The following is a 15,226-nucleotide window of genomic DNA, read 5'->3' as shown; positions in this document are numbered from 1 at the left end:
CAACCCCTCCTTCCTCTAAGAAGAACAAGTAGTATGGCCAAACTGCAAACCGGAACATTAGCTTTTGTCGTAGCCCGGAACACTTGTTGTCCCTATGAACCTAGACAAGATAAGCGGTGATGTTACTTTTTTTTATGGTTTGAGGTTTGAGAGAAAACTGGGGTGACTTCTTCTCAAGACCATTCACCCTGTGCGCTGTCCAAACGTAATTGTAACTACCGTCTGTTTTTTTTGTTTTTTTTCTCTTTTGCCATTCGTACATCGAAATTCGGAGTTTAACGGATAAATCCGAATTGGCGAAATATTTATAGGACGGTGTTTTTCTTAGTATGTTTTCGGATTTATATGAAAACACAGATTGTAGCTTAATAATACCTATGCGTTATTGTTCAGCGTCATCCTGGAGCGCCATTGAGCAGAATTTGAAGTAACCGTGAAAGGAGCTGTGTGTGAAAGCGTCGCAACATTTTCTACGTTCGCTGTCCAGCGATTACAGGTTATAGCCTCCGAGGACATGCAAGCGCACTTTTTTTACGCGCACAGCAAAATACGTGCCACAGACATAGCTTGAGAACATATTGTTCCCGTGAGAGCGCGTGCCTGTAGGCAAAGCGGAACCATCTATCGTAATAATCGCTGTCCACGCCTGTTCTCTATCTCTTTTTTTTTCAATGTTTACAAAAAACTCTTTGAGAATAAACTCGCCCGCTTCTATGCATGTGTACAGCTGTGTCTTGTGGTAGAAAGGTTTCCCGTGTCTGGTCTCAAAATTTGTTACCGTTCGTCGAACCCGTCGATAAAAGCAAAATTGTAGCTATTACAAGTTGAAAGCGTCCAAACCAAAGTCCACGGTTGCTTGTAGGTTTCATACCTAGGGTGGCCTGGGGACACCGTCTTTGTACTGAGTAAACTTGTACGCGCAAACACAGGGGACAAACACGAAGGAGTGGACAAGGAAAAGCGCAACTTTCAACTAGTGTTATTCGCGGCCCAGAGAGCGCGAAAGGTTCAGAAGGAGCATGCGCAGCATGGTACAAAAAAGGGAAAAGTATAAGAAAACCTAAAAAAAACACCCGGCATGCCAGAATCGCTGATGGAAGCGCTTTATACAAAGAATAAGGAGCATGCGTCTCCACTTTGTGTTTTTTTTCTCTCTCTCTTTTTCGCGCATGCTTATCTTTTGTGGTCGCTTGGCCGCGAATGAAACTAGTTGGAAGTTGCGCTTGGTCCTTGTACACTTCTTCGTGTTTGTTATTTGTGTTTGCGCATACAAGTCTACTCGGTACCCTGAACCAACTAGCTCAACTACAAGTCTTGCTAATACTGTCCTGCTTTCGCTTCTTTTTTTTATTTTTAGATGTTTAAAACAGTTTTTAACGATTTGTTTCTCGAACGTGAAAAACTAGTAACATGCACTTTCAATATGAAGTTTCTTCTAAACTCAAACTCGGTATCCATTTTTTTTTTAGGCAAACTTTTCACAAAACTAATTAATGTCTCAAACTTGTAAAAAAACGAGTTTTTCTTTTCTCTTTTAAGAAATGCTACTCGATTTGCGGGGGGCGGGGGGGGGGGCGGGGGGGGGGGGGGGGGGGGCTTCTTTATTTGTGCTTATCTTAGTTGAGACCTGTTTTCAGGTAATGCATAAGTGTAAGATGGCTGATCTCTGTCGTGATGTTCTCACGCCGCGTCTCAATCATGTTTTTTTTTTTTTTCGTTCATGTTTACTTTAACTAAGTTACTTTCCTTTTTCTTATTTTCTTCTCAATTTTGTCTCAGTCTCAGTCACGTCAATATCGTTATTGATATCTTGTTTAACCTGCTCTTTTTTTATATATTTCATTTATTTTGGTCTAACTTTGAATATTAAACAGAACTAGTTTCGGTGACTGACCTGCGATTGCGTTGAATAGTATTCCGTTCCTTACAGGGTTTTGGTTTTATTTCTTATTTCCTGTCTTGTTTAGCTGCATTTGAATTCACACAATATTTTTCCCGTTTTCAAAAAATTGATTTTCTTTGCATGCGTTATTCCCTGGTAAAAATCTTGAAGCATAATTTTGTTTTATTTTCTTGCAGGATGAATGCTGCAGAGGCCTGTTTTATGTTGGCTGCCAGAAACTACGCTGATTTAGCAGCTGCCGTACGTGCGTGTTTTCATATTTTTTAGTCTATCACGAAAAAGCAAAGCTTAGGAAACATAATTTGTGTAACATGGGTTGATTCGAAGTATAATAAAGAGAGTTAAAACTGGGTGCTTTGCATGTGAGCACCTGAAGAAATATATGACAACCAACAATTACTAAAAATAATATTTTGGATCGTCGCGAAAGCTGTAATCAAACGTTTTCAACAAAATACACTCTAGAAGAAAATGCGGAAGTTGATATCTATTTTTAGCAATCAGTTGCAACTTTGATCCGTAGACTTTCAATAAAAGCATTAAAGTTGTTTTGCTAGAGTGTATTGGTCACATCAATCCCGTTTTGCGGGCATTATTTGTTGCATGCTCTGAAAACAAAATTACCCGATAGTCTAGCATTAAGTCACTACTATCCCTCAATCAACTCAAAACACTAACTGCACTTTATTTTCCTCTGTTTTGCTAAATATATGTCTTGCTAATTATCAATATTTTTTTCATATTAAGGACGAGAAAGAAAGGCACATTATTGTGTAAAGTTGTAAACGCTTGACCGCCGACTAGCGATTGTCGTTTCGGTGAAACACTAATTTAGTATACACTCGGGGACTTCTAGGAGCCCCAATATTTTCAATCCAAGAAAGAGATAACTAAAATGAATACATCTAAACTGGATCATTTTTTATCGTTTGTGATGCTGTTGTTGATGGTGCTGTTGTTGTTTTCCAGGACGAGCACACTATTCTTCGTTCTTGGGCTGTGCGCGACTTCGCTCCAAATGTTCCCCAGTACATTCAAATATTCCGTCCCGAAAACAAAGTGCACGTGGCCTTCGCAGGTCAGTCTCGCGTCGACTCACGAAATATATATTTTCGGCTCTTATTTACGTTCTAATGGGTTACCATGTTGTTCCGTCCTTACCAACAGAACATGTGGTATGTGAGGATGAATTCAAGTATGCCCTTCTAGCCAACAACTGCCTCTGTCCCGGTGCGTCTACCTTGGTCACGCTTTTGCTTCATACCTCAAGAGGACAGTGAGTATTGCTCCGAGATTATTCACTCCCAGCCTTGTCATTTTATAGCGCTCAGATAATGCGGTCTTTACCAAATATAGGTTGTTACACTTAGAAGACAAAACCTCCTGAAAGCCTCACGGTGGCAGCTGAAGGTTTGCTAAGATATGTGACTTCTTCAGGGTCTTGCAGAAGCTAATGCTCCCAAGTCTCATGACTGCTGACAAAGTTTTGCTATGAGAGTTATTTACTTCTGGGCTTTCAAGAAGCTACGTCTTTTACCCATCCATTGGCTGCCCGTTTAACGTAAAGCGTTCTTTGGCTAGATGTTCGGCATTTTGAAAAAGCTCAAAAGGGAAGTTTGGATAAAAACGTGGCCGCGAGGCCCGACACTGATTCGTGAACAGCGAGGTCATGTGACCGGAGGTTTACGCCAGGAGTAGCTCGACCACCTGTGCGCAGTGAGGGAAAGGTGGTCGAAAGTAGGGAAGGCTCTGGAAGATCGCCAGGTTTAGAAGCCCGATTATCGGTAGTATCGCTTCATTCTAGGAAGAACTGTCAAGTGTACACATGGTGCGCGTTTGCTATTTGATGAATAGTGCCCTTTACGTAAGCGTCTGGGAACTCAGCGTAACGGTAAACGTTTGTGATGCTAGAACATTTCACGTATGCAACACAATTACATAGCAGTTTGCATTAAATTTGCTGGCTTGCAGAAGGCTCCTGTTCAACTTCTTCCTGTTGTATAATTTACCTCTGCAATGCATTTTGGCTCGTCGTTCACGGACTTCAAAACCCCGAATTCCTCGATTTCAACCAGAATATAGTTATTCTTTCGTTCGTCTAATTTTGTTTTCTTCCCTTAGGGAGGGCCAGACGTCGGCCGAAGAGTGGCACCGCCTGTACGGCAAGTGCTCCGGCAATGAGATCTACCATATCCGCCTCGGGGACAGCCGCTTCTTCGGCGAGTACGAGGGCAAGAGCTTCACCTACGCCTCCTTCCACTCGCACAGAAAGTGAGCGTTCGTTCTCTTCTCTTTTTTTTTTTTTGCGTCAAAACAATTGGTGCGTTTATTTTCTTTCCTTTTTTGCCATCGTTTACTTTATTTTGTGTAAGTTGTTATACACCGTTTTGGCATAACACGGCAAAATGCGCAAACAACGATTCCCGTGAGTCGCTTGTGCGACGCAGCGAAGCGCATGATTAATGTTAGCCGCCTCGTTGGTTCCGAGACAAAGCGCCGGCCTACGGATGCCCAGGGGACGGGTTCGAATCGCGGCCGAGGTTCCCCTTAATCTGACGGAGGTTTACTGCGGAGAAGGCGCCATGTAACGGAGCTCTGCGGTTGCACGTCAGAGGATCCCCAGGTGGTCAAAATTAATCCTCATTCCTTCGCTGGGGCATGTAAGATTCCTGTCGCTATTTTTTTCACGTAAAAGAACCCCAAAATATTTTTTCATAGTATCTGCTGACAAAAGGAGCACCCCGAACGCACGTTGTCACGTGCTATGCTCTCACGCTTTGATTTGTCCACAGGGGCCGCAGCTTTCTTATTTTACGAAGCTATTTGAATCGGTGTATAGTGTCAACGGCCTTTTACAAGTAAAAGAAATCAACTATCAAAACAAAGCATTCCACGCAAAAAAAAAAAAATTTTTTTTTTTGTTTATTTGTATGCGTTGTCGCTCCTTCCCTAGAACCTGCATTGCCATGTTATTCGGCGCCGCTATAAAGAGCACAAATTGTGCCTTTTATCTAAAAATAAAGGGTGTGTGACCACTGATTTGAACCGAATAGCGCAGCTTCACCTCTAGTTTATACACTGAGGAAAGTCCTAACTTACTTTTCACGGTGAAGCTTATCCTACCCTACTTCACTTTGTTTCACCTTAAGTCACGAGGCAGCCGACGCTTCGAGCTGATGGGACCAACCAGCCAGCGTTAAATGCACACTGACATGGTATTCGCTATGTTTTTTCCTGTCTCCTGTCATCGCTGAAGCAATCAGAAACAAAAAAGGTCCAATGACTTGTGTTTTTGACGCTGCTTAGTTGGTCCCATTAACTCGCAGCGTTGGCTGCGTCTGGACTTAAACGAAGTATATAAATTTTTCTTAGTCTGTTCTGTGATACCAACTGTGGCAATTCACCTCTTCAGTGTTTCTCCCACACACGAAATGGGACTCAGCTACTCGGCTGCTGACGCATGCGCAACGTACGATTCCTCGGGGGAAAGGGGGGGGGGGGGGGGGGGAAGAAAAAACCGGTGGGCACGCTAGGCACGTCATTGATAGCTCAGCAGACAAAGACGCAAGTTCAAATTTACGGATCTAAGCGACAGGGTGTGGCGCCGTTATCCACCTTGTGATTGGCTTCTGATTAGGCTTACGTGGTGATGCACCAATCTGCCGTATATTTTCCACTGTTAATTATAGTGACGACGAGATGGTTGGATAATAATTTTCCTTTTCTTTGAAGCTGACCCCCGTGTACACCGCTCCGTCTAACAAACTGATTGATTGACGCCTTCTTTCGAAACGTTAGGTTCATGTTTCTGCTCGTCCTTTCATCGGTTACTTTCCCATCCTGTCCCCTCTGCCGCAGATACGGGGTGGCCCTAGTGGGCGTGCAGACGGACGTGCACGGCCAGTGGCCCGTGCTGCTCAACCCGGGTCCGGCGTACATCATGAAGTCGTCGGACATCTGCTTCTACATGAACATCACCAAGGAGGAGAACAGCGCCTTCCTGCCGGCCGCCGGAGACGAAGTCAAGCCGCTCGACGGCTCCGACAAGACCGGCGACATCAAGGGCCGAGTCGGTCAGTTCCAACTAGCAGAAACAACGCGATTTCTACGAGAGATCGATGTTTCTACTGACGCTAGCGCCTTGCCCGCATAGTTACAATTGGCACAGGACAGATGTGAGCGATATGCGGGCTAGGTAGGTAGGTCAGAGTGTAGGCTCCATGAGAGTTCCACACGTTGTACTGCAAGGACGTACTCTAAGAGCTTCGTCCTGAAATTCAATGTTGGGGGTGTTAACATTTCTTTTTTTAAATATAAATTGGGTTATTCTTGGCTAGCTACAAATTAGTGAGGCCAGAAAACGCCATTATTTTTTATGACGTCACTTCCATCGCGGATAGAAACCAGTGTTTGACAAATTACCTGTTAAAGTATTTAAGTTAAGTTACTAAATACCTGCTTCATAAAGTATTTAAAATAGAACTCAAGTTACTTTCCCTGTAAAGTATTTTGAGATACTCAGAAATGTAATTCAGCTACTTTTGAAGATACTTCGACATTGCGTAATTTGTGTCGACGTCACTGACAACGACAATTATACAGTTGCGCAAATCTGGTTTACCAGAATGGTGTAATAGCCGGTAACAACACAAAATGGCAAAAAAAAAAAGCCTCGTAGGGCTATTTTATGCAGTGGAACTATAAGGAGCAGGATGTTTTCACAAATGACAAATAATGAGGCGGCAAATAATTGAAGAAACTAAACGTTTAATGGGGTGAAGCTGCAACCAAAACAAAATATAGAAAGGATAGCGCCGCAGGCGTCGATGTCGGCGAAACTGCAGGATCGAGTGCTGGGACGAGACTGACTCCGGACCGCCACGCCGCGTGGGTTTCTGGAACATTCGTCGGAGAGTGTTCGGCGCGTGGAACATTCGTAACTCGATCACATGACAAGGCTCTCGAACTTACGAAAATGTCAAGTTGAAAGAATAAAACAAAAGGGGAGTCCGCTCCCTGGAATCGAACCCGGAGGCTCCGCGCGAGAACAAAGCGCGGTAAACATTAGGCCACGCGCTCGCTCAGTAACGTGCGTAGCAATATCCCCGATACATGTTACAAAAAAATTTTGGGACAGGGATAAAGAGGTCGCTTTAGCTATTGTGACATCGATGAATATCACGTGCTGCGGCGCACCTTAAACGCATCGTTTAACTACAATCCATATTCCTTATACCTCAAGGGAGTTCACTATAAACGAACTTGGGATACGGATATGAGTGAAGGGGTAACAAAGGTAACTCACATAATAGACACACCAGTGGTCGCACCTTATTGAAGTAGGTTGCGTTCAAAAAGGCACAGAAAGGCACTCAATGTTGGGGGCGCATTTGTTGGGATTTTCGAGAGATCACTCAACTTTTAATTCGTTTCCTGTCCTGTTCTCTGCTTATCAATGTTCGCTTACAGACAGTGTTTGCGAGAGCACTAAGTGACGGACTGACGACAAAAGGAAAATAAACAAAAGAAAGCCTCCACGTTTTGCTGTAGTGGGGTTAACTATACAAGAAGCAAAACAAACGCGTCTTCTTTGTGCGTGCGTGTGTGTGTGTGTGTGTGTGTGTGTGTGTGTCCACTTCTCTTTTTTTTTTTCTCGACACTCAGGTCTGCATTTTGTCACAGGTTGTTTCCCGATCTGCGTTGCGCCCCTGATTGGGGCAATTTTTACTTCCGTAAAACCACCCCTTCTGTTTGAGGATTTTTCGGAGAAACTATAGGAAACAAAAGCCGCCTTTGGGAAGGCGAGGAGAAAACCTTCATTGTACGAACATTGGGCTAAAATATGAGTTACAATCGGAAAAAAAGCGATGCTTTTTCACGAGCTCAATCAAAGTCACCGTAGCTAATTGGTGCTAGCAACAGGATTCGGTTGCTCGAAAGAATGTTCACGTTTGCTCGTGCCACGCCCACGCCATTTCATACCGAAAAACTCGGAAAATGGCGGAATGTAAAAAATGTATTTGAGATGATGAGACAATATGGTCAGAAATGTAATTAAAATAGAGTATCAAATACTCTCGATCTAAAGTATTTGCAAGATATTAAGATACTTCAAAAAGTATTTGAGATACAGTATCTTGCGTAGAGTATTTGAGATAGGCGCAAGTCTGATAGAAACTGCACTCAATAATGGCTTGTACCAGAAGTAGCTTTCTCTGCAAGCGCACCTTCGCTGAGGGAAAGCCTATCTACGGGACGCCCGTGTTTACTTTTTGTTTTCAAGCAAGATTTCCGGTTTTCCTTATCAGCGGCCACCCCTTCAATTTTTTTTTCATCTATCTGATAAGAACCTAGTAAGTCATTACCATGATGTTCTGTTGTGCGCAGTTCCGAGTTTTTTTCTTTTTTTTTTGCTTGTTCACCAAGCGCGTCATCATCAAGGATGCTGTTTCTCTGTACTTAGATAAAATCATTGAATAACAAAACGATACAAACACTAACGATATAATTTCCGCTTTGTTCTAACATAAAGCCAGGAAAACCGATAAAAGGGGCTAATAACTAAAATATTGAATTCCCAAGGCGCTTCTTTTACATGACTCGGGTGAGTCTAAGTCAATTGCTTGCCAGTATGTCTGGTGCCGTCTGTATGACAAGGTCAGACTAGTGTAACGAACATCGATTCCGTTTTGTCCAGAAAAGGACTAACATCAGCTATTTTATTCAAGCTACAAATCCTCCACAATACCACCCGTCGAAGAATATATTTTGTTGTAGCCAGTTAAATCGGGTGCCAGAAATAAGCCAATTGACATTCCTGAGAGCAGTGTTTTCTTCTTTTTTCATCACTCTTGTAGTAAAGTGCAATTGACTTATAACAATATTGAGAAACCCTGAAAATGAAGTCTTTAGAACCTATTATTGTGGTATCTAGACTAGATACCCAACGCAAAAACGCATAGTCTTCTAGAAATTAATCGTTATAAGCGGTACATCGTTGTATGTGGCATCGTTATAAGTAGATTACGTTGGGATTGTACTGTGTCTTAGCCCAAAGTTGACTAGAGCGAGCGCTACGGGACAAAAGTGGTTCCAGAAGTGCATCGCGTGACCTTGTGTATCGCAAACATCCAACCCCAAAGGGTATACCGTGACGAGAGCTCTTGGTACCGTGATAGGCTATCGATGCTGGATTGCCTGACTTGGCTCGTAGTACCCACTGTGGTCCGATTTAAGGTAAGACGAAATACAACGGCTTTATACTGGGCGAGAAAGCATTCCGTTGCCCACCTACAGCACCGCATAAAGCTGTAGACGCTCCGTTCTTCTTTTGGAAATTCCACTGATAGTTGTATACGAGTATAGTGGAAAGAAACCTTTGGTCTATTTTTTTTTAAACATAGAGTAGGCTATCGGCTAAAAAGACTGATTATGAAAACAAAAAAATAACGTCACGGAGAGAGCGTTTATTTTTTCCGCGAAATGTAGAGTGGAATTTTTAACTATATTTAGCTGGGAAGACTTGCCGCTGAGCCGAGCGGGGAGTTTACCAAGTCGCTAGATAAGACCGCGTGACGTGACGTCGCGGTGCCACGAGACACGTATATTGTCCGTTCGCAGGAGTTTGGCGGGAGCCTATGTATTTTTTTTAACACAGATAGCGTTTTATCAGCCAACTTTTATGAAAACAAATGGCAGAAAAATATCGTCACGATGAACCGTCACGACGGATCGTCGCGAAGAGCCGCGACATCACGACGTCACGTGACACCGAGAAGTCACGTGACAGTGTAACGTAACGTGACGTCGCGTCACGTCATAGTCATGCGATCTTATGACATTACGTGACGTCGCACACATAGCATATGTCCAGCTCATACAGAACACATTCTGTTCTCCCCAGACATTGTCAGCATGATAAAAATAGTGTACTTAAAGCGATTAGCTTTCCGAACATCTTCAGGCCACTTTCAGCCGCTAAATTTAGCGAAGGAAATGTCGTCACGTGACTTGATGTCACGTGATCTATACACAATTTCAGTTTTCCCGCCAGGTTTAACCGGAAAACTGGCGTCACAGGACACGATGTCGCATGACCTACACACAATTTCAGTTTTCCCGCCAGGTTTAGCGGGATAATTGACATCACGTGACCTCAACACAAATTCAGTTTCCCCGCTAAATTTAGCGGATAAAATGACGTTACCGGACTTCATGTCACGGGACCAATGCGTAGACCAAGTCGTCCGCTTCTTGCGCGGGTCAAAAGGTGAGGTGAGGTCAAAAGGACGCCGAGGTCTGATTGGCTTTGATTAAAAAGAGAGTGGGTAGACCTCATTGTTAGATTCCTTGCGGTCTACCCACTACGTTTTTGAATCAGCCAATTAGAGCTCGGCGTTGTGAAATTGTTGCAAACCCCGTTCAAGAAGTAGACGAACTTGCGCTTGCATACACAAATTTAGTTTCCAGCTTTATTTAGCGTGGAAAATGGCGTCACGTGATATCACGCGATCTATACACATCGTCAAACGTGAAAACAGCGCAAAAAATTGAACGAAGGACAAGTGAAAGAAGTGCACGGACAAAGCACATTTAGGTTCCCCACTAGATTTAGCGGCAAAAATTGACTTCACATTTCAATACCAATTTATTTTCCCGCTAAATTTAGCGGAGAAAATGACGTCATACGACTTGATGTAACGTGATATCAACACCAATTCAGTTAAATGTTTAATTTAACGACATATATGATGCCACATGGCTTGATGTCACTTCACCTAAACACAAATACAGTTTACCTAGCCCGGAAAATTTACACGTGACGGCCCGCAGCTCTTTCATTTCTCTGCAGCTAATCGCATAATTAGACAACATAGTTGGTTCTGCATTCATTTTTGCTGTTTCCTTGTATATCAGGATTGTGAACTAGATGAATTGCTACCTTCCTGTCTCTCATTTAGCTTTTTCTTTACCTTCTCGCGTCCTGGGCGCCGCAGACAGCACCAAGTCCCGGTTCGAGTTCCGGGGGCGCAAGCAGCACCTGGACGTGCCCCGTCCCGAGGAGACCCGGGGTCGTAGGCCCAGCATCGCGCCGGTGCCCGACCTGGGCCACAACGAGGACGCCCAGCTGGACAGCGAGGACGACGCCCTGGGAATAGAGGAGGAGAAGTACCTCGAGAACTCCTGGAACACGCCCGCCGAGGAGTCCGAGTGAGTAGACACAAACACCACGCGTTCGCCCACAACAGGTGGCCACTGCACGGGCGCAGAAACCAGATATGAGCTAAAGGAAGTTTCTGCGCATGCGCAGTGGCGACAGCAGCGCCACCGCAGTGGGGTGGCGTCAGAGAGTTGAGTTGGTGTATACATTATTGTTTCGCAGACTTTGCCTACACCCGCGAAAGTGTATATTTAAAAGGAAGTCTCATATAAAAATGTAGGGCTTTGGAAGGAAAAAAAATGAAAAAAAGGACACCCTTTTTCAATAAGGCGTGGAGTTGGGCCGGTTGGTTTAGCATAGCTTGGGTAAAAAATATCGCGCAAAAAAAGACGGAACACTATACTCCATTTCAGCTGAAATCCAGATGCAGCGGACGTTACGGTCTAATTGGGCCAATTAAACAGCGTCAAAAGCGTGAGTCACTGGGCCTTTTTGTGTTTATGATTGGCTCAGTGTAATCGAACACACACGGAAACATGACAATTACCACGGTGATGCACTTTTGGCGCTGTTAGATTTTATCCATCAGCTCGTAGCGTCGACTGCTCCGGACTGAAGGGGAAACGAAGCACACAAGAAGAAGCTCACAAACACAGCGCTGCTGAATTTTTTTGTTCCCGCACGAAACAAGTAAAAAAGAAACCAGAAAATGGAAACCAAACAATTAACCCGATAAACCAGCAAGTCCAGACGTGCTTGCACAAACTTTCCACATCTCTCGATAAAATCAACCTTGTCACCCGCCAAGGCCATTGTCGGGGGCGCTAACCCACATGCCCGTTTTATAACTGGAAATAAAAAAAAGCTTTTGGTGAAATAAAAAAAAAAAGTCAAAAAGTGTTTTTATGTTCAAGTTACTAGTTGGGATAAGTTTATTCATGAAGGTACTCCTGAAGGAACAAACCTCACAAACCAGCGATGCATTGCCGAGAACCAATGCGGAGCGCAGGTTCGTCTGCTTCTAGCACAGGGGTTGCGATAATGTCAGAAAGCCGAGCTCTTATTGGCTTATTGAATAAACAGTAGTGGATAGACATCAAGGTATCTAGGATTGAGGTTACCCACTATCTTTTCAATCAAAACCAATCAGAGCTCAGTATCGTGCTGACGTCACCGCAACTCCTGCGCAAAAAGCAGACGACTTGTTCTTCGGGGTAAGATTCCGGCGCTTCAAATTTTACTGCTTTTAAATGAAAAGTTAGAAGCAAGAAAGAACTGATTTTGATAAGGAAAGAATGTCGCTCCACGTCACAGGCAGATAAAATACTTTTTTTTTTTTACTGCGGTTTTGGGTGGTATTACTGTGGATTACAAGAATACGTAAAGCAGAAGCAGACGACGTTCGCGTTCCCATCTGCTTGCTATCAACAGTGGCGCATTCGTTACGAATCGCCTTTAACCTAGATTGTTTTTATATATTCGGGTATATAAAAGATCCCCTTGCACGAATATAAACATTTTTATGTAAGGTTGACAAAGAATTCTTCTTCATAAGGAAGAATATGAAAGTCGTTTTATTCGTGAAATACGTTTTTAAGGCAAGGTATCACTGTGATATCTTGAGCACCTTTCATGCCGTTCCTGCTGTTTTAATTTCGATATCCTACACGAAGTACAAACGATACTTTCGTGCAAATATTATTTCTAAATAGTTTTCTTTCTGATTCTTTTTTTTTTCAGGATTGTAAAGGGGTTTCCTCCCGTGACGCCTTACATTGGAGTGAGCCCCAAGCTATGCTACCTTCTGAGAGACAAGAAACCGCTCTGTTGCATGCAGCTTGCTCAGGTAAGCTATCGCCTTGCCGTTGTTTGAAGCTTTGAACCGCTCATAGCGAATGTTTTAGGCCGCACAAGACCGTAAGATAATGCATTAATCATTAAAATGAGCTGAACATGTAAAATGTCTAGTTTTAAATAAATTCAACACAAGGAGGCGTTTTATTTTGCTCGCTTTTCTTTTTCGTAATAAATTATCTTTAAAAATACTATATTAACTTTTCAAACAAATTTGCAAACAACTGATTCAAGGAACTCTTGTGAACGATGTCTATATCCGTATAAGATTTCGCACGCGGTTAGAAAGACGTGCTTGATTGTAGTTAACTAAAGCAGGATACATGGTTTTGGCACTTGAATCCGGTCCTTATAAAATGATTTAACAGAAATATTAGTAACTTCTATTTTATGTTTTTCTAACACCTGTTCAATCAAATTTAAAAAAAAAAGGTTTTATGTTGCAAAAATATTTTCCTCAATTAGTACACCGTATGTGAGAGGTAAGAACGACAGTCTGACGTTGAGTACCGTATCACACGGTATTTTTTTTTTAGAAAACTAAACAGTAGTTTGTTCATCAGTATTGTACTTTTAACTAAATATAACCGCAATTAATAAAAACACGCTAATAGACGTTTTTCTTTTAATGTTTAACGTGAAATGTTTATTGCCTAAGTGTCCGGCAGTTCATGAAGCCTGGATAAAAGCGTGGCCGCAAGGCTTGACACCGGTTGGTTACAAGTGGGGGGAAGAGATGATCGTAGTAAAAACGCGTTTGCACCACACGAGAATCGAACCTAACAATTTAGACTACTAAGTGAGTGTCTTTTCAGCAACCCTACGACACTTTTTTCTTAATGCTTGTTATGACATATCGGCGTGAGTTGAGCTGCTATTTGACGGGAAAGCCGTGCGAGGCATCCGCCTCGCGTGCGGTAGACAGCATCTTAACACCCTGTTACTTCTTTTTAAAACCCGGGTGAGGGCCGGCTGCTCCATTCCGGGAAATTCTATCGAGTGTACATGCCACGCGTTTAGCTAGTCGCTAAGCCCAACTAACCAATAAGAGGGTTGACAGCGTAGACGTCGGACGTGTCCCGTGCAACATAATTGCCCAGCAATTTGCTATGCATTTTTATGTTAAAAACTAGAATCACGAACCGGCATTCAGAAAATACCAGCTACATGTCAACGCATTGATATTTCAATAGGCAAAAATGTCACAGGGCTTCTACCTATCGACGTTCCACTCTTCTAACTTGCCGCCTGTTTCTTGCACTCTACCGGCTCCTCCAGCAATGCGACCACTGCGAGTTCCACAACGCCAAGCAGTACAACTGGCCGAATCGGTGCGTCATCCTGGCGGCCGACTTCGCCAGCAAGGGCATCTACAACTTCATAGTGCCTCTCCGGGCGCACTTCCACAGCCCCACCAGCCTCAGACCCATCGTGCTTCTGCTGGAACGGAGGTGAAACACGAGGCCGCTCGCTGCTCTTCCTTCGCCATTCCCTACTGCTGCCTAGAACGCGTCTTCTACCGCTCCGCGCACCGCGTCCTTATGCTGACCCCTCAATACCTGCCTGATGACGTCACGAGTCTGCAGTGCTGGAAGGCTAAAGAACGTCGCGATCCTGCTGGCGGCTCAGCGGTTTTTAGGTGGAGACGGCTGTCGCCTGTTCGGTTGTAACGGTTGTAGCCAATATCACCTAGAAGACAAGGCCGGCGCATGACGTCATCATTAGTGGATCCCCTCCTAGCATTCAGGTCAATACACTATCCTTTCAATCAAAGCCAATCAGAGCTCGCCGCTCGGCGTCTTTCTGACGTCACCGCAACTCCTGCGCAAAAAGCGGACGACTTGCTCTCCACACTGATCTGCGTTTGCGAAACAGGGCGTGAAGAGGAGACGAAAGCGTCTATCGGGGGTCTTCGGAGTGTCCCCAAGCTTTCCTCGGCACTTTTGAACGCTGCCCTCTTTGGTACAAGGTAACGCGGGCATGCGCATGAGCAATCAGCCTGCGCAGGATGCGTTCGCCATTAAATTGCGAACGCTCTCCGTGGTTTGAGTTGCTCCCTGTTTTAAATGTGGGTTCTCTACTGGGACGTTGCGACGGGAGCGACTCGTGTGCGTCCACTCGACGTTCCTCGCCCACACTTCTACATCCAACCGCTAGGATCGCGATTACCTGCAGCATTCCGCGGCTGCTCTTGTGGCGTAGTCTCGTCATCTTGGGTGCATTCCAATGCGTGGGCGTTGTAGGACGCTAAACACCCCAGTTGGGATCAGTATCTAGGCGCCGTACTAATGTGTACACGCATGTTACCA

General features: G+C 44.1%; 1 protein-coding gene across 1 annotated transcript in view; it reads left to right on the top strand.

Annotated features, from left to right (window-relative positions):
* The window catches only part of LOC8028181 (potassium channel subfamily T member 2), a 369,599-nt gene that overhangs the window by 315,363 nt on the left and 39,010 nt on the right, over positions 1-15,226 (top strand). Inside the window, exons 12-19 of the mRNA XM_040216176.3 lie at positions 2,080-2,143; positions 2,873-2,981; positions 3,071-3,179; positions 4,025-4,174; positions 5,762-5,976; positions 10,900-11,113; positions 12,804-12,909; positions 14,196-14,368. Coding sequence (XP_040072110.2) covers positions 2,080-2,143; positions 2,873-2,981; positions 3,071-3,179; positions 4,025-4,174; positions 5,762-5,976; positions 10,900-11,113; positions 12,804-12,909; positions 14,196-14,368 — 1,140 coding nt within the window. The remainder of the gene's footprint in view (positions 1-2,079; positions 2,144-2,872; positions 2,982-3,070; positions 3,180-4,024; positions 4,175-5,761; positions 5,977-10,899; positions 11,114-12,803; positions 12,910-14,195; positions 14,369-15,226) is intronic.

This window comes from Ixodes scapularis, unplaced genomic scaffold (assembly GCF_016920785.2).
Source record: "Ixodes scapularis isolate PalLabHiFi unplaced genomic scaffold, ASM1692078v2 PGA_scaffold3__209_contigs__length_174095766, whole genome shotgun sequence".
Lineage (NCBI taxonomy): Eukaryota > Metazoa > Arthropoda > Arachnida > Ixodida > Ixodidae > Ixodes > Ixodes scapularis.
Note: the sequence above shows the minus strand (reverse complement) of the source record. Positions and strands in the feature narration are given on the sequence as shown.